Raw genomic sequence first — 26,594 nt, 5'->3', positions numbered from 1 at the left:
AGCCCGCCGCCCTCAGAGCCACCGCCCTCAGCCGCCCCAGGAAGGGAGCGGAGTGCAGCGACCAGCGGCCGCACCCTTGCGGAGAAAGCCGGTGTCGGGCCCGGCCCGCCTGGGGCTCCGCCGGGACACGGATGCGAAGGGACCCGGCATGCCCTGAACACAGCGCCCCGGTGCCGCCATTTTGCGGCCCGGCGCGCTGACATGTCGCGCGCCGTGCGTAGCACCGCCCCCCGCGCCTGCGCCCCGCGCCCGCGGCGGCCGAGCCGGGGCAGCTGCTCAGCGCCGCGGCGGCGGCGGAGACAAAGCGCCGGGTAATGAATGGGACGGGCCCGCCCGGCCCTTCCTCTTAACTCCTTCGGGCCCGGCCGGGCGGCGGCAGCGGCGACCTCCGGTTTCCCCCGCGGCGGCCGCCCGGGGAGGTGAGTGGCACTGTTCCGGCACCGGGAGGGCGCCGGGTAGGGCGGTGCGGCTCTCTGGTCCCGCACCCTCCCTCCCCCTCCCGTGCCCGCCACCTCCGCGTTTGGCCTCAGCGGCCTCGGTGCCTTGCGCGGCCCGGGACCTGCGTCCCAGGCCCGGCGGCGCCTTGTCCCTCTCGTGAACGCCCGCGGGACAGCGCCGCTAGGCCGGGGAGGGGGCGTGTGGCGGCGGGGTAGTGCAGGAAGCCGGGAACCAGGCCCGCGGTGCCGGCTCTATTGTCTGCGGGGCCCCGCAGGGGGCCCGGACAGCCCGGTGAACGGAGTTCGCTGGTGCCTAGGGGTTCGGTGTTGTCCCGGGCCGCCCGGCGGACCCCACCGCTCCCCGCCCAAGGAGGGGTGCCCGCCGCGGCGCCGGGTGCGCCTCGAGCCCCCCCGGCGTTGTGCGCGGCGCGGGCCGGGCCGGGCCGGGCCGGCGGGACCCGCCGCCCTGAGCGCCCGCGCCCACCTGGCGGGGCCGCAGGAGCCCGGCCCGCGGAGGGAGCGGTGACCATGTGGCCGCTGCCATCCCGACCCAAGGTAGCCCAGGCAGCCCCGGCGTGGAGAGCCCATCGCCCTCCTCAGGGAGCGAGCCTGGGACCGGGGACGGCCTCAGGTACGGGCTCCCGAGACGGGTGGCGGGACCGGAAAGCCCGGAAATTCCTAAAAAGCGTTTCCCCCCCCCCCCCCTCCCCCCAAGAAACAGGACACGAGGTGGACAGGCGCCCGCCAGCGGCTTCGGCCACGGTGTGAGCACTGCGTCTGTGCTTGTGTGCGGTGAAGTTCCAGCCATCCCTCCTGGGCAGAGTCACTCGAGAATGGTGTCTCGGAATAGTACAGAATTTAGCTTTCATGTAGTACTGCTCTCGTTTTCTGCTTGAGGCGTGGTAATTTTTTGCTTAAAAGTGTCTTTTGTAGAATCTAGATCTACACTGAGACAGCTGCTGAAGTCAGAGAGCTTGTGTTAGAATGCTTAGTGGAGTTCTCAGGGTGTCCGATACACCTTAAAGTTGTCTACTGCATAAACAGCCCACTAAAAGTATTAAAACATGTATTATCATACTGAAAGGTTAAAGAATCTTTTGTATTAAAGGTGATTATATTTATCATTGCTAAGTTTAGTAGAGTTAGGCTTTGCAGTGTAGAGACCTTTCTCCGTAGTGCTTATGTGTTAAAAGTAGTCCTGTTTCTGGGGGGGGGGGGGGGTCCTTTGAGAAATTTCAGTAATTTAGCCTGAGCTGTCATGCTACACCTATAATACTAAGCAGAGAAAGCATTTCAAGCTCCCATAATATGAATGTACTTTCTAGACTTTCCTTACATGTTGTTGTCTTTATGGCCCACTATACATGTGTATCTGTGTTGATTTTCAAGAGCATGAGTACAGCACTTTTCTTCTAAAGGTTATCTCCACTAATGCAGTGTTTCACTTTAAGAGCAGGCATGCACCCTTGGGAGGACATTAGTAGCTTACATGCTGGGGGGAATGAAGTCTGGAAGACTTTATCAACTATCCCCAAAATACTATGCTGCTACTAGGAAGCCTGTGTTTGTGCAAATACTGGGCCATACTAGGGGCATTCTAGTTATTATTCACTATGGAGACTGGTTTTGTAGATGAAAAAAAAATGTTCAAAACAAAATAAATTATTTTGTGTACTTTAAGAAATTTGGGTGCTGTCCACTAGGTATAAGACCAACAGGCAAGGTGCTGACAGTTTTTGTACAGTTGGATGTGTGTTTGCTTTGGTGCTTTATGTTGCTAGTACCTTGCAGCTTTAACAGATGTTGAGGAATTTATTCCATAGGAGTTCTCCAGAGCAGTCAAATGTAAGAATTGATTAGGTAAAATGGAGTATCTAAACTAAGCATCTAGGATAAAAGTTTTCTAAACATTTGTACTGTTACGTAACAATAACTCTTTTACTTCTTGTGGTGTAACACCCCCCATCCTTGTGACTGCTCTGCCTTCTTGGAAGCTCCTGGTGAGTGGTGACCAAACCAGCTGGGTGGTGAAGTGTCCCTTGACTCTACCAGTTGGGCTGCAAGGCACTTCCTGATCGTACCAGGAGCTCTGGTGTGGTAAAGGTGGGAAACAAAGGATAAGCAATTACCTCTTGTAGCCTTGGTAAACCATTTACCTGGTTGTAGCCCGAGTGGAACGGTACCATTGTTACTGCACTTTGGGGAGAAAGGCTTACTAGTTACTGACTTGATTTATGGTCAGGAAGGAAGGTTACTGATGGCCAAAATCAGTCATCTTGGGACCCTCTAAACAGCAATCCTAAGTGATACTGTTTGGGCTTGCCTGGACCGCAGCAGCCTGTGCCAGCGCATCCCAGAGCTTGCAGACCCTTAAGTCTGTGGTACTCAAGGACTGTCAGCCCCTTTCCCCCCATCTCCAGGTTCCTCAAGATGCAACTATTGCCTGTTGGGAAATGCAAAGGTATTTGACATATTGTAGTGAATTTGAGGGGAATTTTTCATATTAGCCTTTACATATGTAGAAATAGGTGTATACATCATTTACTTGTGTGTATGTGAATTGATTGTGGTTAATGTCAAATATTTTGACTCCATAGTTAATTCGTTGTTATAGCTGTTGTGAAAACTATCAAACCACTTTGTAATTGTTAAACTACTCAAGTATTAAGTGCTGCTAAATCCTTCTGCACCCTTATCTTTCCACCCATATGCTTTGCAGTCTTAGTGCTTTTGCACTCACAGCTTTTGTGTAAATCATTTCAAATTGCTTCTTATTTGATCTTCCTTTGCATGCTTTAGTCTATGTAGTAAGTAGTAGAGTAAACCTTGCCATTGAACTCTGTAAAGCTGCATTTTCACATATCCATATTAAACCCTGCTTTTGCCAGTACCTTTGACAGTGTTTCTTTAAGCAGCCAAACCACTCATTCATGACATCTGTATAAGGCAAAATTGTAACAGGTGCAGCATCCTCATTGATAATGTGAGAGGCAAAGTATAGAACAGCAGAAGGCTAGACAGGTGATGAGCTTAGAGTTATGTTTGCTATTTTTCTGTTAATTTGTCTGCTGCAGCCTCTCTATCTACTGCTTCCCTTTACTATGGCTTATTTTATACTGAGAGTGTAAATGTCCAGAGCAAGAATCTGTGTTTGCAGGACAGCCAGTGTCACAGGTGGTTAGTGCGGAGAGGGTCTTCTTCAATAAGTATTAACACATCACTAGGACTTATAACAGAGCCTTGGAAAATACAGGAGGGCAACAGAATTTTATATGTTTATTTAAAATTGTCCATCCACTAAAGTAGAATATCCTATCAAAATACTTTCAAAATCTAGGTATTATGGAAGGAAGTAGCCTTTGAGCCTGCTGGGTCTTTCTGTTTTCTTCTCACTTTTTTTCTTGAATTTGTTCTCTTTTAGTTTTTAGAGTCCTAAATACATTAACTTCTGAGAGATTTTTTTTTCCTCTGAAGAAATTTGAGTAAAGAATGCACATGCTGTGTTTCCCAACAGCTTGCTGCATTTTATTGCCATTCACAGTGAAGAATATTTACAGGGGAGGGTTGTAAATCCTGTTTTTTTGCATCTTGCTTTTAATTTTATAAGAGTTTCATCTTCAAAGTGAGCATGTTTTGCTATGGGATTGCCCCTGTAATGAACACTTAAAATAATCAGCCATATGTAAATAACATGATGATGCATGTGTATTGGCTTAGTTTTTATATAGAAAATAATATTATAGATAGTTTAGTGGGGAATTTTGCACCATATAGAGCAGAGTATTTAACTCATCATGACTGACATTTTTTCTAAAGCAAGAATGATCTTCGTATTTTAGTAATATCAACATAAGTTAATGTAAATTACATAATGCTACCTGTTGTAGTCTATACTTTCAACACAGACTTCACAAGGAAAGAGTTCTTATATGGCAGATGTGCCTTGTTTTCTGCACATCTTTGACTACTTTTTTTGTATTTGTTATTGGCAGCCTCAGTACTGGTCAATTTACAACTATGGAATTGTTTCATTTCAGCCAGTTAGTGAAAAATTTATATGTGGCCTAATGGTAGCTTTCAAATGAAATCTAGAGTTTAAAGCTCTCAGGTCAAGAAGTAAGAAAAACTAAAGCTTTTATCATTATTTTTTGTGCTTTTTGTGTTTGTTTGGTTTGGTTTTGGGGTTTTTTTTTTTGTTTCTTTCTTTATTTGTTTGTTTGCTGAAGCAGAGGAACTTCTGTCCCAAATTAGTGTGATATATAGTTTACCCATGGTAGTATAGGTTTAGGTTTGGGGTTGTGGTTTGGTTTTGGTTTTTTTTTGTTTTGTGATGAGATAGAACTCAATATAGTGGGCTGTTAAAGCAACAACAAGGAAATAGCTTGGTTTTTAAGGCCCTTCTTTTCATTCAAGTATGATGATTCAAGATACGTAGTGATTTTTTTTTTTTTAAATATTGAACAACATACTGGAAGGTGAGGTATGAGTATTTTCTATGGTCTAAGACTGGTTTTCAGTGGATGTTGACATAAGAAATATTATTATATTACTATAATCTTTATGTAAACTCACAGCCTGAGCGCTCTCTTTAGCAATTACTGCGCAGTTGCATCCTTTTCCATCTCTCAGCTCTTTCCCTTCCCCCTTTGTTGTTTAAAGACATGCAGGGTTGGACAATCCCTCTCTGAAGGTTTAGAAGGTTACTAGTTTTTTGTTACAGCTGTGTGAAAGGTTGTTGGATTTTTTCTTTTTTTTTTTTTTTTCTTTGCACTGTCTTCTAGTTTGCATTCACTGATGTCCTACAGATATGTTTTTTTTCCTGATGTGTTAAAGTAATTTTTGCAGCGACTGTACAGAATTTTTGTATATTTAATATAAAAGCCAGTTCTGGTGTGTACTTGTTAGCTTGAAAATCAAGGCTGAAAATAGGATTTTTAACAGTCGAACATTTTAGCAATACTTTTTTGCAATTATTTGCAAAATACATATTATTAAAAGATATTTAATATTATATTTCTCTCATGTGATCAAAGAATTTGTGTCTGTTTTACTCCAAAGAGGTGAAGTGGCTTTTCAATAATTATTCTGCTTACCTGTTGCTGTAATTCTATATACTGAATCAGTGTCTGCCTCTAAATAAAATAATCTGGGATCCAGAAAAAATTACTTTTTATTTGTTATTCTTCTCACTCAAATAAGTAATCAAGAAAACCAAAACATTAATTTGAATTGAACAAAATGTTTGGCTGGACTTGAAACTATAGTCATCTTTAATAAATCAGGGGGAGAATGAAAATGGAAATGGAAGGGTTGAGGGGTTCTGGTATTTTTTTCAAGACATCAGGGAGCATAAAGATGCATATTTGTAATTTATTTTGCCTGTAGTCTGATGGCTCTGGCACTTGCAAGGAATGTGGGAGAGCCAGGTTCACTTCCCTGCTTTGCCTGAGGAGCTTAATCCACATCTGAAGAGAGTTCCCTAAGTGCTCCACTGAGCACCGTGCCTCTGGTGGGTCTGTCTCCCCTTGGCTGACACCTTCCTCTCTGCATACATTATTTAAATGTTGCTGTAATAGGGATAGCTCAAATTAGCCACCAGCACAGCTCTGGAGGTGTTTCAATTGCTTAAGAGGCACTATAGGAGTGTTTTTAAGTAAAAAAAGTCAGTAAGAGAAGTGATATATAGTTCATTTCATAATGCACAGAAAGCCAGTCTTTAGGACTGTTTGCTCTCTGAGAGGTGATCTCCTTCCTGAAGAAAAAAACCCCTAAATAGGTGTATATACATATATAGTGTTAAACATCTCAGTCTGATTGACATGAGATCAGAGAATCACTGCAATATAAGAGAGAATGCCTTGTAGTTTATGGATTTTCTAAGGTGGCAAAATGTTTTCTTGGTTTGTTGGGTTGGGTTTTATTCAGTGTACTGGGACCTCTGCACTATGGCACTCATGTCTGTATATTGATGAGATCAGTGAGACTGAAGTTGCAAAACTCAAAAAAGGTGTCCTGCAATAGACTGCTTTGGTCTGTTTAGTTGCTAAGTCAAAATATGTGATCTACTATGCTCCACTTGCAATTGCTTCTTTCTCATGCATGGGGAATGATAATCTTGTGTTGATTCTGTGCTATTGCATGTTGATTAATACATGTGGTTGGGGCAGTGTATAACCAATATGTTTAGCTTAGGAAGAGAAGGTGCAACAAGGTGAATCCTGTAATGCATGGAAAGGTGTCAGCAAGTTCCTTTGAAATCTTGCACGTAATGTAGACTGTTTCATTCAGCATAAGCATTAAAAAAATAGAGCGGTGCTAAAATAAATACAAAAATTTTACTTTTTAATTTTGTCTTAGCAATCATCTGAGGGGTTTTTATTATGTTTTTAATTTTTATTTTGCTTTGGAGCAAAGAAGTAGAGAAGTCTGATTTTTCTTGATAGCTGGGAGGGCTAGAGATTTGAAAAAAAGGTGAGAATCATGTAAGTGCAGCTCCTGGAGCTATCACTTAAAGAGAAATTTGAAACATCCCATGAGTCGCCACTGTGACAGTTAATGTGTTTAAAAAATAGTAAAAGTAATTACTTTCTTCTTTTCCTTAGATACAATCATCTCATTAAGTTTGAGTAGCAAGTATTTAACCTCAAATGAAGCCGCCTGCCTGCAGTGGAACAGATGTGTAAGTTTGTTTTTCTCAATAAACTAGTGAGAAGCTTGTTTGTTTTGGGTCTTGTATCATTATTTTTATTAAATTCAAGGAAGACAATGGAAAAAGGTAATCAATAATTGTATGCTTGTGCAGTGACTTGTATGGAGTTCATTAATTTAGCATGAGGTTTGTATGAGTGCCTGAGCCTTAAAAATTAAGTTTGGAAGCCTGGATATCTTTAGAGTGGTACAGAAATAGTAACTGTTTTATGATTTATGGGGCACCTCTTACTCTGTGGTATCAGCTGGCATATATACATCCTTACCCTGAATTATACCGTTTAAAAAGGGGAGATTAGTTAGATGCTGCATTCATACTGTACTCAAATTACAGGCATTTAAATCAGATTTTATGTCTTCACTGAGTGAGTTAGTTTTAATATTTTCTTCTAGGGATTTTGTCTGAAAATACAAAAACATTATATATTCCGTCTGAGCTTTTGAATACAGATGTTTTGGAAGCTTGAGATTCCTGAGTAAGATGCCATAGAGAAAAATTTGTCCCAATGAAGATAAGCATTCATATGTGGAGTAACAATAAATGTTGTTCTTGTATAGTGTTTCAGAGCTTTGTATTCATTTCTTATCCCATCCTCTCTGTGCCCTGAGTAAAATAGTTCAGTTTTTAAGTCATCTGTATTATTGGTTAACATGCATGCTGGCAAGAAATGGACAAAATGTTTAAGATGGAGAAAATGTTGAGCTTGGAAGTCTTGTTGGGGTCATAGAATCAGAACAGGGGACCTCTGAAGACCATCAAGTCAAACCCGTTGCCATGAGGAGGGACTTCTTCAACTAGACCATATCACTCAGAGCCCCATCCAACCTGGCCTTGAGTGTTGCCAGAGATGGGGCATTTACTGCATCTCTGGAAAACCTGTTCCAGCATTTAACCATCCTTATTGTAAAAAATCTGTTCCTTATATCTAGTTTCACTCTACCCTCTTTTCATTTAAAACCATACCCCTTTTCCTATCATTACAGACCCTACTAAAATGTTTGTCCCCATCCTTCTTACAAACTCCTCTTCCTGAAAAGCTGGTCTAAAGTCTTGCTGGAGCTTTCTCTTCTGAACAGCCCTAACTTTAACAGCCTTTCCCTGTAAGACTGTGGTCTCCGTAGGAAGAGAAAATTAAAAGTATGATTCAGATTCATTCCTTGAAGGAAACTTTTCTTAGGTGACACATACAGAAAATGTGGGAGATTTTATTACATACTAAATCTGCCTGTGGATTGTTCTTCATCAGTCCAAGCAAAAATGAGCTGCTAGTGCTTTCCAAACACAGAGGAGAGCTGAAGAGCAGGAGAGAGTAGTTGTTGTTTGTACCACCCTCCCAGGTCCATTTTAGACCTCTGTAAAGAAATCTGACAAAAGGGACAATGTTTTTTTTCCAGAATATCCAAAAGTTCACTCTCCATGTACTTAATGCTGTATTCTAATATACTCATCTCAAGGTCACTAAATGCTTTGCACAGTTTCATTCTATTATGTCAAGCACTGTAGTATATCATACTTAAAGTGCCTTTCCATTGTGACTCTCAAGGTTAAATGCCTTCAATGAAAATAATCCAGTTTAATACTACCTGTCTAATGAAAATGAGTATCTGGTTTTTGTACCTTCAAGAACTATTTTCTGATTTATAGTCCCATATGAAATAATTGTTGACTGCAAGCTCAGTGTTCTGATAGATCCTTTCTTAATGTGTGATTAAAGCAGCACTCTCTTGACAGTGGGTACCCTAAAAACAGATACGTATCTAGAGTTGCAGTCTCCTGAGAAGAAAGATTCTGCTGTCCAGATGTTACCTTTACTGTTAAAATTTTAAATTTTGGTAGGTCAGCAATGTTACCTATCTAAGTCCTCTAGCATCCACTGTAAGAATTCGTCATTCAGTGCGTATGCTATACAGTAATTTTTATGTGCAGTTTAGATCATTGAAGAAAACCTAGTTCCTGATTAAAGGGATCTGGTAGTGCTAGATGTGCCCTGAGAGGGTGGGAGAGAACACAGCAGTGTGAACACTGCTGCCGGTTTGTCTCACACCCAACTACTGGCTCCTAGCTCATGACAACTTTTCTTAATATAAGATTTGAGACTGCAAATCCCAGTGCTAAAATGTGGCATAGCTCATGGCAATCATATAATTTTTATGGGTTTTTACTGTGTAGTTCCCCTTATTTATTCTTCATCAAAGGTGGAAGCATGATAAGCATGATATGGGAGCGTATGTACAGATGGGAGGAAAAAAAAACAATGAAAGACAAGAATGTAAAACTCATTTCATGGGAGGTTGTCACTTGCTGTGACTTGCATTAATAGCTGCTGAAACAGTGGGAAGAGTGGGTCAGTTTTCAGGGGGTCAAACAGTATGCAGATTGTGCTGTCAGCAGCAACCTTGCTTTGGTACTGGGAAATGGGAGAAATTGAGGTTCTGGTAATTTCCTTTTTTAGTGATTTTGAGTTGTCTTCAGCGGCTTACTGAACTGTGGGGAGACCATAATCCATTTATGGCAGGAAATAAATGATGCTCATAAAGAACAGGAAGATTCCTCATCCTTTTCTCTAAATGTTTTTATTTCCTTTTTCTATTCCTCAAAAAAGATTAGGTTTATTAAAATAATTACTAATAATAATAGAAATAAAATGAATGGAAAGGGTTATCCATTTCTTTACCTTTTTTTGTACTGTTGTGGATCCTGCTCTGAATAGGACACCCATGTAATTGTATTATGTAAAACTTACTTAAAAAACAAGTTGCATTACATTAATTAAAGCTCATGAACTGCACTGGTTAGAATAAATACTACAAAAAGCTTTATTCTTAATTTAAAATTTCTTGTATTTTTTGCTCCTTGAGCAAAACCTTATTTGGTCAAATTAAGATCTGTCTATGGCAGTAGGATGGTTCTTCTATAAATCATTTCTTTTGGGAGAAGAAGCTCTTAGAAGGAGCCATTTGTCTCCTTGGGCTGGGAGAGTGTACTTCCTGCTCAGTGTGGTGCTGGTGGAAATGGTGTTGGCTTCCCTTAGCTTGGTTGTCTGAGTCAGTTAAGTCTTTGCGAAATCTCACCTTACCTTGAAGAAGACAAAGAGAATATATCCCTAAAAGAGGTTAAGAGGAGAACACCCGTTGTCATGGAGGCTAGGAACAGGCTGGTTGACAAGTGAATACAGAGGTATGCACTCTCATTTCTCCCTCCCTCTGACCTGTTCATGAATAGGAAGGTTTGTTTTGAGAGGGAGAGATCTGATTTTTGCTTTTTTTTAACTGTGATTTCAGGTGAAACTGTCAGATGCTACTGATGAATGTACAGTTTACTTAGAAAATACAGAATGACAAAAAATACTTGAAAGAGGCATAAGACGTTCACCCCTATTGTGGGCATAAGTTACCTCTTGGTTTTTTTTACAGTTCTTGTACTCATTGGCAGGGTGGTGAAACTGTTTCTGAGCTCTAATTACTTTGGATAGTATTGTGAATGTTGTTTTCTATTTTATTTAGTAGATTTAGTAAAGAGATGATCTTTTCCTTACTTCAAAAAAATCTAGACTTGCTCCTTCAGTTTATTACATGAGGAAGAAAGAAGGTACCCTCAGTTGCAAATGATTCTCCAAAGAAGTTTTTCTTTTCCATACTGGGTGTCTTCTGACTTGAAATTAAGTTTTGTGACAAAGGAAAGATTAAGGTTAGGTTTAAAAAATTCCCTATGAAGTATTTAAACTACTGTTCATACTCCTGAAAATATGTTTTTATGGTTTTGGGTACTATGAATTGCATTTTCTTTCTAACCTTCCTTTGAGTTCACAAGCATTACAGGATACAAATGTTTTAATAGAAGCACAGTATTATGTCATGTTACACATATACAAATATTATGTAAATAGATCATGGAAAACCTCTCAGTAGCACTGCTGAAACTATATGAGGACATATAACTAACTGACGTCAATATGAGCACAGAATTTAGTTGATTGGTAGCTATGAAAGGTTTTTAAGACAGACATCTTCAGACTTCTTCTGGTTAGCAGGAAAATACATTCTGCTCTATGGTAGTCTTAGCAGTTTAATAGTTCCAAATATTTCCATTTTGTATATCAGAAAAATTATAGTTGTTACAGGTTAACGTAAGATATTCTTCAAAGGACTCAGTTTACATTCTGTGAGGTCTTTTTCTACTTTCTACTTATATGGATGTTTTCAGCAAGAGTTCTAAGACTGACTACACAAAACATGGTGTGTATCTCCTAACTTTTTTTTTTTTTTTTTTTTTTCATCATCCTGCCTATTCAGCTTTCTTCTTCACAGGTGCCTCATTTCTTACTGTTTTAAATAATCCTTAAAGTGCTTGAAGTTTCCCTCTTACTGGATTTAAACGTAGACATTTAACAAAAATAACACCCACAAAAGTGTATGGGGTTTTTGTGTTGCAGCCTAGGAAGGTAGAGTAGTCAGTAGAAAAATCACTTGTCCTAATCCTATCCCTTTTACTTGGTCAGCTGTGAGTTGCATGGGAGTAGAAAGAGAAGAGTCTAATGGGCTCTTCAGAGAATTGATTGCTTGAAGCGAAGAGTTGTTAGTGGAGCTTTGCTTTGAATTTTCTGATGCTTTTCTGAAAGCAGGCTGCTGTTCTCTAGCAATATGGAATAAATCCTTAGTCTTTTGCCTTTCATTCTTTTCTGACTTACCTATTGTTACTGCTGTTTTGGTTGTGTGCTTTTCCTGTTCTGTGATAATACTGATGCATCTTTTCTGCTCTGTTCTTATTTTTATCTTCTCCATTTCACCCTTGTGTAGTGTTACTGCAACCTTCATTCGTCTCCTGTCAGCCCCAAATTGTACAGCATGTGATACTAAAAGCAGTTTTGATGTCCTGCTCTAAAAATGCTCTAAACCAAACAATACATGCTTCAGCTGTGTAAAAAAAAAAAAAAAAAAAATTTTTTTCTTTAGAAAACCAGCTGATTTCTTGTAACATTAAGATTTTCCCCAACATATCAGCAGATGATATTTGTCAGAATTATAAAGGATAAAAATATCAAAATAAATGTATAATTTGCTGTAGCAACATTGATGTGTAAGGCTTGGGAAAATACTGCTTTAAGTTTTAATGAAACTATTGCTTAAAACATTGGCATTTTAACAAGTGAAAGATCTGACATTTGCTAGATATGAACAATAGCTCAGAAACATATCCTGCAAGTATTGCATGCCTGATAATGAGAAGTAACACTTCAACACTTGAGACAGTTTGGATCTTAGACAAATGTTGACACGATTTACTTAGTGTAATAGATCTGGTTTTTATGAGTAATTTCTTAGTGGAAGCTGGGACAAATTATTAGCATGTGCAGAACCTGAGGGGTTTTTGGTCTTTCATTACAGTTTGCTGCAATGGGAAGTTAGTAAAGGACATGTGAAGGAATATAGCTCCATTTGAGATGGGATGGTATTTTTAGTGCACTAAGGAAAAAAAAAAAATAGCAACAATTAAAGGCTTATCAGGTGGTTGTAGGTGTGAATAGTGCTACTAATTCCGGTGATACATAATGTTATGTGTGGTGGTAATGCAACATGCTTTTGTTTTCTTACTAAAAGTTGGGAGTAATGTTGTTTTGACCAGGGTTATTGTTTTGTTGCTGTAGCTTTACATTTTTATTTTACTTTTAAGATAAATGCTGCTCAAAACCATGTGGAATGGGGATTTCTGTGCTATGGGCTTTAACATGTTTAAGAGTGTTACTTAAGTCTAGGTGGTGGAGGATGATGCTTCAAATAGATATATGCTTAATACATTGGCAGGTAAGTGATGAAGATTGATTTCTGCAGAAATAAGGTTGAGCTTTGTCTCAGTAGCCTGTATCAGACAACTGCTTTATTCTTACAAATGCTATGCAGTGAGCATGCATCGGGTCTGACAAAACGTTTGAGTACTGAGCTTCTTTACAAAACCCATTGAGCTGAATGGGAGCTTCAAAGTTTGTTAAAGAAGCCCTCCTGTGGAGTAACAGGGTGCTGAAAGGACCTCTGCTTTTCAAACTCCTCCTCTGAGAGGAGCCAGGGTATGGCTGGATCCGGTCTTGCCCCAGACTTTTCAACGAGTTTTGTCTCAAGGATCACAGAGGTGTAATTGAACCTTTGTACAACTTTGTCCTGCAGGATTAAGGATGGCAAACCATATATATTTATTTAAATATATGTGATGTATTATGATAATGACTAGGTATAAATAATTTACAGAATTATTTACTACACAGTGCAGGAACTGTAACAACTGTTATAATATAGTGCACTATGAAGCAGTTGTATTGAAGCAGTTGTATCAAAGCTGGCAAAACAATTAAGTAGATTGATGTTACTCACCCATAATAATGACCTTGGGCAAATCTCTTTAGCTCAGCCTCAAGGAGTAAGAGGAGTAACCTTGAGGGATGTTACCCATTTAAGGGAGGAATCTCCATACATACACTCCAAGAAGGCTTATGTCAGAAAACCCTGCATTAAAAATTGGGACTGGCTTTCATAATGTAAAGTGACTGATGATGGTCAGATGTCAGGTCAGATGTCTGTGTCAGCTCAGCAGCTTTGGACAAGTTATCAGTAGTATCACTTGTTTGTTCCTTTATCCAGGAACATCTACCACACCTTCATCTCACTATCAGGATGTTTAGCTTTGGGACTGATGAGTCAGGCTGGTTTCAGCGTTATTCAACACCAAAAGCAGCATGGTGCTCCCTTCTTCATTTACCACTTGTAGGTTTGCAAACAGCATTGTTCAAGTTGGTTCACAGCATTCCAGGCAGAGCATCCTGCTACGCCACTGAACAGGGATACCAGAACTAAATGTCAGCCCAGTGTAAATAATATACATGCTAACTTGAAGGTCCTTATTACTATCACATTTCAATTAATCTAAAATGTATTATATTGTATAATAGTAATGTACCATATTTTAAAAGCATTATCTCAATTCTTTTAAGAAGTTTTATGATTGAGGATATGCAAGTGTTAGAACTGAATTAGAACTGGATCTTCCTTTTTTTTTTAAATAAATATTACTTTAAAAATATAACTTTATTTCCACTTTGTCTCTGTTCCAAAGTATTTTTTTTAATGATGCTAATTTGGAAATCATATTGTCTTCAGTTTTACCATTGTCATGAATTATTTTCAACCTTTTACACATTGGAGTATGATCCAGTGTAGTTTTATGCAGGCAGAGCTGGTATGCACACTGTTGCAAATGATTTAGGGTGGCGCTAAGCTAAAGCTGGAGCTTTTAGTTTTGAATCTTTTCTGAGGTTTCAGTGACTATTTGAAACTGATTATTAAACAGCATCCCATTGACTTTCCATGTTTACAGCAACAAGAGAAGAAAACAGCTGTACAAATAAAAACGTCTTTTAAGAGTAAGGAGCTAAATTTGAGGAGTTTGAGTTCACCCAGCGTTAGGTGTTTTCTGTGTGCTGGTTTCATTTTAATTCAACACTGTCCATTTAACAATAGTCAAATGATTACAATTTTCTGTTCTGAGCTGTTACCTTCTTGAAGTATTATTAATTCAGAGGTGGTGGGGAAAATAGAAAACATAGAGAAGAGTCCACTAAACCAGAAAAGTATAACTTGGCCCTAGCAGATGTTTTACTGCTTAAAATCATTTGTGTTCACCATAAAATTATTTGATGTTTTGTGGGGCAAGAGGCAATAAATAAGGGAATATTTAAATTTAGTGTCCATTTTTATCTTTTTAGTCTCTGCTTCAGTTAAATTCCTCCATTTGTAATTGGAGTTGAGTACTCAGAGTGTAATGATGACAGTTATACACCTTGTTATACTGTTACACAGCTTGTTTTTTTCTCTGCCTGCAATGACTGATTTAGGGCCCAGCTTACACCAAGCCCTGAGTTTTCCAGTAACATGAAGGGACATGAATGATCTTTATACCTCAGCAAAGCAGAGGTCTCTGTGTCGTGTCCTGACAAGTAGCATGAGTGCGCTGGGGAGCTCACAGAAGACTACAACAAGGAGCAGTGTTCAATTATGGTAGTGCTGTTTCCACACTTCATTCCTTTGAGTCCAGATGGAGCATTTGGGGTTGTGGATGTGAGAGGTTGTTTTACAAGTTAGAGAGAAAACCTTTGTAAAACCACAACAGTTACTGGTTTTCATAAGACCTGCCTTTCAGGTGACTTAAAAGTAATGCTTTTCTCTTCTAGCAGTTCTCTACAAATCATGTTTCCCATGAAGTCCAGAATGACTTGTGTCTTCTATTAAGCCTGATTTTCTGTGCTTTATTCAAGATTAAACTGTTGCATACCTCTAGTTCATGCTTGTACATCTGTGCCAATTCCTGTGACCTGTGAGCTTTTGTGAGACTTGAGACTAGGACCCACCTTGTTTCAGTGTGACTGACATGCCAGTTTTGCATTTCTAATTCTGCATTTTTAGCGATCAGTGTCTTGCAAATCTGAAATTTCTATAGATAAAATGCACTGGTTTTAGTTTTCCTTCTTCAAAAAGGCAGTAAGGTTCATCTGGAGTATACATTTATACTAATACATTCTGCTGATTTGTTTATGATTTTGGATGTGTATTCCCTGGATTTTTGAGGGGTTTTTTTTTGTTTGTGTGTCTCTGTTTTGTTTGATTGTTTTGCTTTAGCAAATATTCCTTTATTAGCAAAGTACCTGCTATTGCAGTTGAAGCAAATAATTTCTTAAAGTATGTATTTCTTATTGCTTGTATTGCTTTCTGTGAGGTATTTCTACTGATGCTTGTACATTTCCAAAAATAAACAAGATTAACGCTATTATAAAACTGACATCCGTTTGTGTAAGTTACTGTTAATGAGCTTTTATGTACATCTTGTGCTCAAAATCAGTCACTATTTTTGATTTTTTTTTCAAATTAGTAAATGCTTTTACTTTCACTGTCTTCATATTTCACATCTTTCTTGAAAAAACTGTTCTTGCATTTTGCAGGTGTCTTTGTATTTATCTTACATGCTCTTCAATAATAATGTAAAATTTTTTTTGTTTTAAACAGTTTTTTCTAGACCATTATTTCCACCAAGATTCTGTGATATAATCAAATTCATGATTATCACCTGACTATTCAATCTAAAATGGTTTAAAGCTTACAGGCCACTCTCTACTTTACAAAAAAATAATCAGCTTATGGTTTGGTGTTCTTGCATACTTTTCATATTTCTCTGTGTGTTAATGTATGTCTCTGCAATTCAAAAAGACACCAGTGTTTCACTTTTTGCCTCCTTCCTTCAGCAGTGATTTCTTCTGGTCATGGCAGTTTGCTGTGGCACTGCGGATCAATGACGTTCTCCAGACATTTCTTGTCAACCACTGTACACTTTCAGCAATCCCATTTTAAATGGAAAATCCTATAAAATGTTCTGTAGGCTTCTTACCATGGCAAACTACTGCTCAGGAGCTAATAGTCCAGAGTAGTGCATTTGAGTAGATAGTTGTTCTTTAGTTCAGTTTATTTTCTTTGAAGATCGTTTTGTTGCAGGGTGTCTCTGTGTTTCATTGTGGAGATTTGAAAAGCATAAATCACTTTGAGCTAACTTCCTATAGCTTTTTGTACCTGTGAAAACATTTTTCTTCTTGAATATCCTGTTTGTTTAGCAGTAGCCCTTAATTTTGAGTAGCTTAGGTCCGAGGGTAAATAAGCTATGTAAACATGGTCATAATCAAATTCATACTTCATTCTAGGTGACTATAAAATTTTAAAACATCCTTTTTTGTTTCTTAATAAAACAGACTGACTCTTGCATACACTTGGCATGGGAGGAGATGAAAAACATCCTTATGTTTCTGACCCTTAGTATTCTGGGGACTGTATTCTAAAGAAACTTTCAGTTGAACATGCAAGGGTATTTGAAGGGAAGGAGCTTGACTTAATTTTACATGATGTAACATCATAACAGAATCACAGAATGATGGGGGTTGGAAGGGACCTCTGGAGATCATCTACCCCAAGTTCCCTGCTAAAGCAGATTCAGGTGGAGCAGGTTGGACAAGATCTTTGTCCAGTCTGGTTTTGAATATCTCCAGAGGAGACTCCAGAACCTCTCTGGGCAGCCACTTCCAATGCTCTGTCACTGTCAAAAGAAAAGATTTTCCTTGTATTCAGATGGTCCCTCCTGTGTTTCATATTTGTTCTAGTCAGGTGTCCTCTAACCAGACTGCCCTGCTGATTGCAACCCTCTGAGCTCTGTCATTTGGCCAGTCCTCAAAGCAACAAAAATAATTCTTTAGATGTTTGAAAGAAAGTGGAAAAAAAATTAATTCAAAATCTTCCAAGGGGCATTCAACTCTGGGGATTTCCCGGGAAGTGATTGTCTCCTCTAATCTCAGCTATTTTTGCTCATTTCTACAAGGCAGCAACAAGGTCAAGAAAAATACATACTATGTAGCTAGAGACCTGTAACAGCCATGGAATGGACACGATTTAAATAATTTTTTCTTGTCTTACATTGTCATAAGTACACTAAAATAGTGTAACTGACCACCATCTGTAAGTGCTTTCTAACTGTTAATAGCAAAATAACTCTGTTAACAGCATGCATGCTTTTTCACAGCTAAGCATAAATATAGAAATAACATGTAGCTGCAAAGGGAGACCTAGGTTTAATTGCACAAAAGGAGGACAAAAAACATATGAATCAACAATTCAAGCAGTAAAAACTGCAATCAGAAACCAAGGATACAAAATAATCAGGGAAGATTTCTGGTGGACCAAAAACAATTTTTTGTCCTAAAGAAATGAAGATAATTGAGTCAGGAGCAAATGAGATTGCTTCCCACATTTTTTGGTGGAGGAGAGTATGACTATTAAAAAGACACAGTGACAGCAAGGAGACATATGGAAGAAAGATGTCTACCACCGTGGTTCCTATACTTAGGAGTTCAAACAGCTCCCTCACCTCTTTACCTCAGCTTCAGTAACTAAGACTGTCAAGGACCACAGCCATCAGTATTTAACTACATGGCATCAGCTCAGTGGTATTGTGTACTCAAAGCTAATTTAGGATAAGGTGATTAGGGCTAAGTGTTTGAATATGTAGTGATAATGGCTGATAATGATTAAGAACTTAACCACCGGCAATGTGTTGTTAATGAATGTCAATCTAGTTAAGCGTGGTTATAAAGTTTGCAACGGGTGTTATTTATCAGGTTTTCAGATCTTCTCATCGCAGCTACTTTAAGCTTCACCGTGTTAAGCAGTAACTGCTTATCAGGACAGGGACACTCAAATCGGTTTTGCAGATTTTTCTGTTTAAAACCTAGAATTTGTTTTGCATAGTTAAGAAATTACAGGAATCACAAGATAAAGATGTGATTACCTGTTTTGAGTCAGAGAAATTGCACACAGCTTCATTAGAACCCAATGCCAGTGGATATATACATTTATTTTGTGTGAATCTAGCTAGGAATCTGTAATGTCCTTATTGTAACTTGGCACTCCATGCATAATTTATGTTCTGTAAGCTCTGCATCAAACCACTTGCTTGTGAGCCTTTCTATTCTGTGATCTTAAGTCTCAACACCTTATTATATTTTCTTGCTTTTCCTGTTTGTAGTACAAGCTCCAAATTCACAGATTAGATCAAAGTAAAGATGAAACAAAAATCCTCTTGAATTGATTGCTATTTTAAAAAGTTGACTGTGTTACACTCTCTCTCTTGTCCCAGATCCACATACATCCCATATCATCAGTATGTGTGTGATCGCTAATTTCTGTTTCATTCAATTTTATACTGAGTCATGTAAATTTAGTCTAGCTGCCAGAATTGTTCTCTGATGTGATTTCACAAGCTAAGGGGAAGTCCTGTGTAATGTAAATTTCTTGTATAAATCTAAGGTTTTTCTTCAAGTCTTTCCTTTCATTATTCTTCATGCTCAACCCTCATATCTTTTGGTACCTGAAAACAGTTGTTTTTTTTTCCCTGAGAATAAGAAAGACAGGCACAAATACTAAAACTTGCACAGAAAGAAAAGCAGAATTGCTCCCTACCTGTTAGTGAGTTCTGACTGCTTCATCTCCCTTTTCTTAAAATAGCTGCAGTAAGACCATCACCCCTCCTTTTCCCTGCCCCTTCCCTTGCACTGGAAAAGAAAGGAAGTTATCACATTGATAGGTTTTCATACATGAGAAATCCACAGAAAGTGAATGTTTCTAATTTCTCTTGCAAACAAATCTGAGAGAAAAATTAGTTAAAATAGGTTACAAGGCTACTATGACATTGATCTTGATACAGGGGGGAAATGTCAGTGTGAAAAATAGCCTTTTTAATGTGTTTTGTGGCTGCGGCTAATTTTACCATTGCTAAAAACATAGAATATGCTGATTTGGAATTGGTAGTGAATAATCTTTACTCACAACTGAAATTAGCTGTCTTGTTGTAAATCGGCTTTCTAGTGTAACCTTTGGACATGTGAGGGTCTTGAGCTGGCAGTGCTGTACTAGGCACCAGCATGTGCAGTTCTGTGTGTCTTTGCTTCTGAGTGATGCTGCTACACTTTTGGAAGATCTTCTCTGTCTGTATGGCATTTATACAGCTCAGTTGTCCTAAATTAAACTTTTCAGTTTTTAATCAGGAAACTCTAAAAGTAGCTTGTTTCTATTGCATGCTGTTGTCTGGCAGTGTTATGGCATGAACACAAATGTGTGACTATGGTCAGAAGCAGAGGGACTAGTGTGACAATGCTGAACACCCTTACAGAAGTTACTTCTTTTCTTTTTAAAGACTGCTGTCAGTAATGGTGGGCTCACATATATGGGACTGTGATACAACATTTGAATTTAAGTACATATTTCTGTGCTAACGTAATTAAATGCTTGCTTGTGTTCATATATATATATCGGTAGATATAGACACCTATGCAGTATGTGGGTTTAGATGTGTGTGTGTGTGTGTGTGTGTGTGTCCTTTGGTATACGTGTGCTTGCAGTGGTTGAATGATGATGTAGGATGAGGCATAGGATGAGGCATGTGCAAGCAAATATGATGATCTAGGATGAGGCATGTGCAAGCAAATATGAAAGTGATGCTTGGACTCTTTGTCAAAGTTGAACCAAAGCTGCGTATGTAGTTACATATTTGCCTGCAGTAAATGTATTGAGTAAATGCTGGGCTTTTTCCTTTTTTTTTCAATAGTACATTGAATTGTTTTTATCTCAAAAGAGAAAAAACCCAAAACATACAGAATACCTAGTGCCTGCTTTCATTTCACTTTTACTGTAGTTCTTTAATGTGCATTAGTCAACTTTGTCTTCTGATTTTTTTTTTTGTAGATGGTGTAAAAGAATCTCAATTGCCCAATCAAGATGAACAGAATGGCTTTCTTCAACAAGAAAATAGAACATCCATTTTTTAGGATTATATCTACAACATGAAGCATTTAGCAGTAGCTGTCTTTGAGAACATTCATCTATGATCTGAAATGTCCTGATCCTGGGGAAAAAAAATGGGATTACATTAATTAAGTCTATAATTTTTAATGCATTTTCATGACTAATTATATTTGCTTATGCACAACACGGATACAGAATTCATAAACCAGAGATTATTTTAACATATACACATATTTTGTTTTTCATTCAGTATACAAGATACATAATTTTAATCAAATTTTAAATAATCTTTTAAATTATCTATATTTATTAATAAATGAAGTCTTGGCAAGAATTTATCATCCATGGACATGAGTAAAGCAGATTGCCCCGGAATGGATGATACTTTTGTATTGGGTAAAATCAATAACTTGAAAGTAGAGCAAGAAGATGACACCATTAACTGTACTCTAGAAAGAACAGATATAAAGACAGAACAAGATGATTTCAAACATGCGGACAGCAGTGATGAACAGGAAGACAAAGAAAAGAGCTTTATTACAAACAACTCTGGCAAATATTTGTCTACAGAAAATGAAGATGATTATGGATCTCTTTTTTCTCAGTACAGTAATACGCTGTATGATGTAGCAATGGAAGCTGTGACACAAAGCCTCCTTTCTAGCAGAAACATAAGCTCCAGAAAAAAGTCACCTGCTTGGAACCATTTTTTTATATCTCCTAGAGATAGCACTAAAGCAATATGTATGTACTGTATGAAAGAATTTAGCAGGGGTAAAAATGAAAAGGACCTGAGTACAAGTTGTCTCATGAGACATGTGAGGAGAGCACATCCCACTGTACTAATTCAAGAAAATGGAACTATGCCAGGTATATCTTCCTTTTCTTCATCTACATTATTGCTGCCACCTCAGTCTGCAGATGTTGGAGATCTGAGTTCTATGTTATCCCCCATAAAACTGGTCAAGAAAATGGCTTCTAAAATACCATCTCCAGATCGAATAATTGAGGAATCTGTTTCTATTGTTTCTTCAGAAGAAATATCAGACCTCTCAGTCTCTGAAAAGTGCAGCAAAGAAGAAGTCATGGTTGGTTCATCTCCACAGCAAGCCAGCAACCAATATGATGACACTGTTGAGAATGTAGCAGAAAAAACAGTTGTAATTCCAAAGAGTGCATCAGGTTCTAGAAGGAGATCTGCTGTCTGGAAACACTTCTATTTGTCACCTCTAGATAATTCTAAAGCTGTTTGCATCCACTGCATGAATGAATTCAGTAGAGGAAAAAATGGAAAAGACCTAGGAACAAGTTGTTTAATAAGACACATGTGGAGAGCCCATCGTTCCATTGTCCTGCAAGAGAATGGGGGTGGTACCAGCATACCACCTCTCTACACCGCCCCTCCTACTCTCTTGCCTTCTTTACTACCATCAGACAGTGATCTGAATTCTATGTCATCCTCTCCTGGAAAACTAATGAAAGAACCAACTTCTGTTTCCTCTTCTCCAGACAGAATCTCCGAGGAGATCCATACTAATCTCACTTCTGGAGATACTCTAGTGGAAGACTCAATGCTGTCATCTTCTGATGATATAGGTGAAGTCTCCTTTGTTTCATCTCCTGAAAAACAGTGTGAGGGATTAGGTCCACTAATATTTGAACCTACTGCTGTGTTTCAGCAAAATAAAAGGATTATGAAAAGGCTTAAGTCAGAAGTCTGGCACCACTTTTCACTCTCACCTGCAGACAGTCTAAAAGCAGTATGTAGATACTGCAGTTGTATGATAAGTCGTGGTAAGAAAGGAGATGTGGGCACAAGCTGCTTAATGAGACACCTTTATAGACGCCATCCTGATGTAATTGGAAACCAAAAGAGCTTTCTCGATGTGAGTTTGGCAAATTCACCTTATGCCACTTTGGCTTCTGCAGAATGCTCATCCTCAAAGTTGACTGACTTGCCTACAATGGTCACACATGATAATCAAATTATATTTCCTGTTAATAGTAAGAAGACCTCAAAACTGTGGAATCACTTTTCAATTTGTTCTGCAGATTCAACAAAAGTAATATGTACACACTGTGGACGTATAATAAGTAGGGGGAAAAAGCCAACAAACCTAGGCACAAGTTGCCTTCTAAGACATTTGCAGCGGTTTCATAACAATGTGTTGAAAACTGATGTCCCAGAGACAGTATTATCCTCATCTACGGATAATCACATGCCACTCCGCACAGAATTACTAGGATCTTCAAATTTTGACGAAACCAATGACAAGTTTTGTGACTCTCATCCAGTTGCCAAAAAAATCACAAGTCTTGTAGCCGAAATGATTGCACTTGACCTTCAGCCATATTCTTTTGTAGACAACATTGGCTTTAACAGGCTGCTTGAATATTTGCAACCTCAGTATTCTTTACCTTCTCCATCTTACTTTTCTAGGACAGCAATTCCAGATATGTATGATAACGTAAAACAAATAATTATTTCACATCTTAAAGAAGCTGAAAGTGGAGTGATCCATTTTACATCTGGAATATGGATGAGCAACCAAACACGAGAATATCTAACCCTGACCGCTCACTGGGTAACATTTGAGTCTTCATTTCGACCACAGTGTGAGGATTACCATTGTTCAGCACTATTAAACGTATCACAGATCGACTGTGACTACAATGGAATCAGTATTCAAAAGCAGCTAGAATACTGGTGGGAAACGTGGATTACTTCCATTGGACTTCAGATTGGGATTACTGTTACTGATAATCAGAGTATAGAGAAAACTTTAAATGAAGGTGATCATTCAAGTGTACAATGTTTCAGTCACACTGTTAATGTAATTGTAAATGAGGCTATTAAAAGCCAGAGAATGGTTCAGAATTTGCTTAGTATTGCAAGGAAGATCTGTGAACGCGTCCATCGGTCAGCAAAAGCAAAAGAGAAGTTAGCTGAGCTGCAAAAAGAGTATGAGTTACCTCAGCATCAGCTAATACAAGATGTTCCATCCAAGTGGAATACATCGTTTCATATGCTTGAACGCCTTATTGAACAGAAAAGAGCAATTGATGAAATGTCAATAGAGTGCAGCTTTCGGGAGCTAATAAGTTGTGATCAGTGGGAAGTCATGCAGTCAGTGTGTCACGCTCTCAAACCTTTCGAAGCTGCAAGTAGGGAGATGAGTACACACATGTCTACTCTAAGCCAAGTGATTCCAATGATTCATATACTTAACAGGAAAATAGAAATGCTTTTTGAGGAAACTATGGGCATAGATACTATGCTGAAATCTTTGAAAGAAGCTATGGTGAGTAGATTGTCCTCCACACTTCATGATCCAAGGTACATTTTTGCTACACTTCTGGATCCCCGGTATAAAACATCGTTATTTACAGAAGAGGAGGCTGAACAATATAAACAAGACTTAATCAGGGAGCTGGAAATAATGAGTTCTACCTCAGATGATGATAAACCTGTTTCCAATGGATGTGATATAGGTTCACCATCTACAAATTCTTATGGGGAAGATAATCTCTGGTCACTCATGGGTGACATGAAGAAAACAAAAGACCTGAAAGAGAGAGCAAAGTTACCAGAGGAAATGGTGCTTTCTTACTTGGAGGAAGAAGTGCTTGAGCATAACTGTGATCCTCTAACTTACTGGAACTTTAAAAAGTCATCTTGGCCAGTACTGTCAAAATTGGCTGTCAGGTTCTTGGGTTGTCCACCAAGCATTGTTCCTTCAGAGAGATTGTTCAATACATCCAATGAAAGCAACAACTTTAGTCAGTCAAGGTTAATGATTGAACACTTTGAAAAGCTTATCTTTTTGAAAGTGAATCTTCCTTTAATATACTTCCAGTATTGAAACTAATGAACAAACTGCTAGACTAAATCTATTGTTGCTCACTGGATATTAATTATCTATAACTCGGATTTTTAAATTGCTCCAGTAGGGGCCATGTATGACATCTAATCAGTGACTATAATTCCAAATTTTAGATTCATTTTTTTCAGCTTTCAATATGTCTACATGTGCCTTATTCATAGTACTTCAGGCCAGATATTGTATATATGTTTTTTAAAAGTTCACACTAGAGATAGCCTGTCTCGTCAAATTATACAAAATTATGTAGGTTTTAATCCATAATTGTAAATGAACTTTAAAAAGCTCAGTCATTTGTTTTAATAGAATGGCAAAAAAAAAAAAAAAAGATGTAAACAGTTCTATTCTGTAGTTTTTTATTCAATTATTATGTAAAAACCATAAACCAGGTACTGTATTTTAGTTGAACATTGCTTTAATTGCAAGAAAACAGGTTTTGTAGTTGTCAAAAGAAAGCTGTACGTGAAAGATGGGGTTCAAGCTGTCTTTTTATCATATGATGTTTTTAACTGCAAGCCCTAAAGTACTTAAACAATTAAGAAGAGTTACTGAGGAAGATGTGTTTACAGGAGACTGTTGACTTAATATCTGAAAATAAATCTTAAATTTAACATGAGATAGAACGTCACTTATACAGCAATCGGTAGTAAAACTTCCCATTCTGGGTTCTCCTGTTCAGGCTTTACATTTTAAGTGAATTACAGAAATATTCTAGGTATTTATAAAAGGTCTTTGGAAGTTCTCAAAGTTTGTGAATTAATGCTTGTTATTTAATGCTGTGTACAAAAAAGGCAAGAAACTTACCAAGAAGACTCTAATGTCATTCTGAAGCCTTTTCTAATTTTCAGTGCATCAAAACTATAAGGTCCCTATTGTAAAAACTGAGCCCTTACTCCTAATGTAATTTCAATTGTGTAGAACAGCCTTTCTTAAAGCTCCTAGTACAGAAATAACTGATCTTCTGGTTTTCAGTAATAGCCTTATGGATATGGTGCACTGCTTAGAACTTTATGTAGTAGGGTTGATTCCTAACTGTTGGTGTCCATCAGGCAAATGGGATATAAAGCCTTTAAAGCTTCAAATAAGATGGAAAAAAATAGCCAGCATTTTAATTTGAAAGGAACATTCTCCTTAGTTTATCTCTAGAAAGACTTATCTTTTCATTTCAGTTTTCATTGAATACATTTTTGGGAAACAAGTCATCATTTGCCTATGACCTTTTAGAAAAGTTGTAGCTTTGTTAAAATACTCTACCTATGCCTAATCTAATTTTGCATTTACTATGTTTTAGTGTATTTATAAATGGTGAACTCAGTTTCTGAAATTAAACATTTTATTTGCAATTTTCCAGTGGTAGTCAACACTGCCTTTTATTTTCAGATGGATTTAAGACAACCATTGACTAAAAATTAATTCAAACAATTGTAATCATAAATATACCACAGAACAAACTATTTAAAAAGACAGGTATTCCATTTAGCTCTTTGGACTTGAGCCTGGATTCTGCTTCTTTTCATTTTCCAAAAGCTGTTTTAACTTCAAGAGGATTGGTTTAATTACTTCCCAAGTGGCTCTGGTTTCCATGTGTTGTTTCTCTAAAACATTGTACAGTTTCAGATATTTCAAGTGTTATTTCATCATGTTATGTTTATACCTATACAATTTAAGTAAATTACTACACAGTGCAGTTGGGAAAGACTAATACTGCTTTTTTCCCTGCAGTATTTTAAAAGATAATGTTTACTTCTATCAACAATCAGCATCTCTTTGTTCTTCTAGAGTTAAATGAGAACAGCACACATTTTTCCTGCAGTAAGAAAACAATTTGGTCTAGTTTATATGTAGCTGGAAGTAGCTGAGTTTGAAGCAGCTTATTGGGAAACATGTTTAAATGGTTACTGGTTAATTATTATCTCAGTTTTTTCTCATACATTTTAACTGTGAATATAACCTTGACCCTTGTAAAGGAGATTTTTAATCTCTCCAAACCAGTGGAGAGGAGAGAGGATGAAAAAAACATTTTTCTTAAGAAACAAGTGATACAATTTTCACTCAAGGCTTGAAGGTAAATACAGGCTATGACTTAAGGCATTGTGGAGTCACATCAAACAAGGAGGAATGCTGGCAGTGAACAAGCTCACCTGAAAATCACAGTTTTCTGGACTCAAGAATCTTGGCTCCTCTGAAGGGA

At 38.3% G+C, this 26,594-nt stretch overlaps 1 protein-coding gene across 3 annotated transcripts; it reads left to right on the top strand.

Moving 5' to 3' along the window:
• Positions 1 to 239: 239 nt before the first annotated feature.
• ZBED4 (zinc finger BED-type containing 4) lies at positions 240 to 25,753 on the top strand. Of its 3 annotated transcripts, none has more exons than XM_059847276.1 (3): positions 240 to 419; positions 7,040 to 7,116; positions 20,463 to 25,753. In XM_059847276.1, exon 3 carries the CDS (start codon positions 20,867 to 20,869, stop codon positions 24,383 to 24,385), a length of 3,519 nt encoding a protein of 1,172 aa, XP_059703259.1. In that variant the 5' UTR covers positions 240 to 419; positions 7,040 to 7,116; positions 20,463 to 20,866; the 3' UTR covers positions 24,386 to 25,753. The 3 variants fall into 3 exon arrangements, with proteins under 3 accessions (XP_059703259.1, XP_059703261.1, XP_059703260.1); XM_059847277.1 differs by lacking the exon at positions 240 to 419 and adding an exon at positions 936 to 1,068; XM_059847278.1 differs by lacking the exon at positions 7,040 to 7,116.
• Positions 25,754 to 26,594: the final 841 nt, after the last annotated feature.

Source organism: Haemorhous mexicanus, chromosome 5 (assembly GCF_027477595.1).
Source record: "Haemorhous mexicanus isolate bHaeMex1 chromosome 5, bHaeMex1.pri, whole genome shotgun sequence".
NCBI classification, from domain to species: domain Eukaryota; kingdom Metazoa; phylum Chordata; class Aves; order Passeriformes; family Fringillidae; genus Haemorhous; species Haemorhous mexicanus.
This window is presented reverse-complemented; position numbering and strand designations above follow the sequence as displayed.

Bases quoted from the DNA above. Each gene is read 5' to 3' on its own strand.
- ZBED4 (XM_059847278.1), top strand. From the start codon at position 20,867: ATGGACATGAGTAAAGCAGATTGCCCCGGAATGGATGATACTTTTGTA.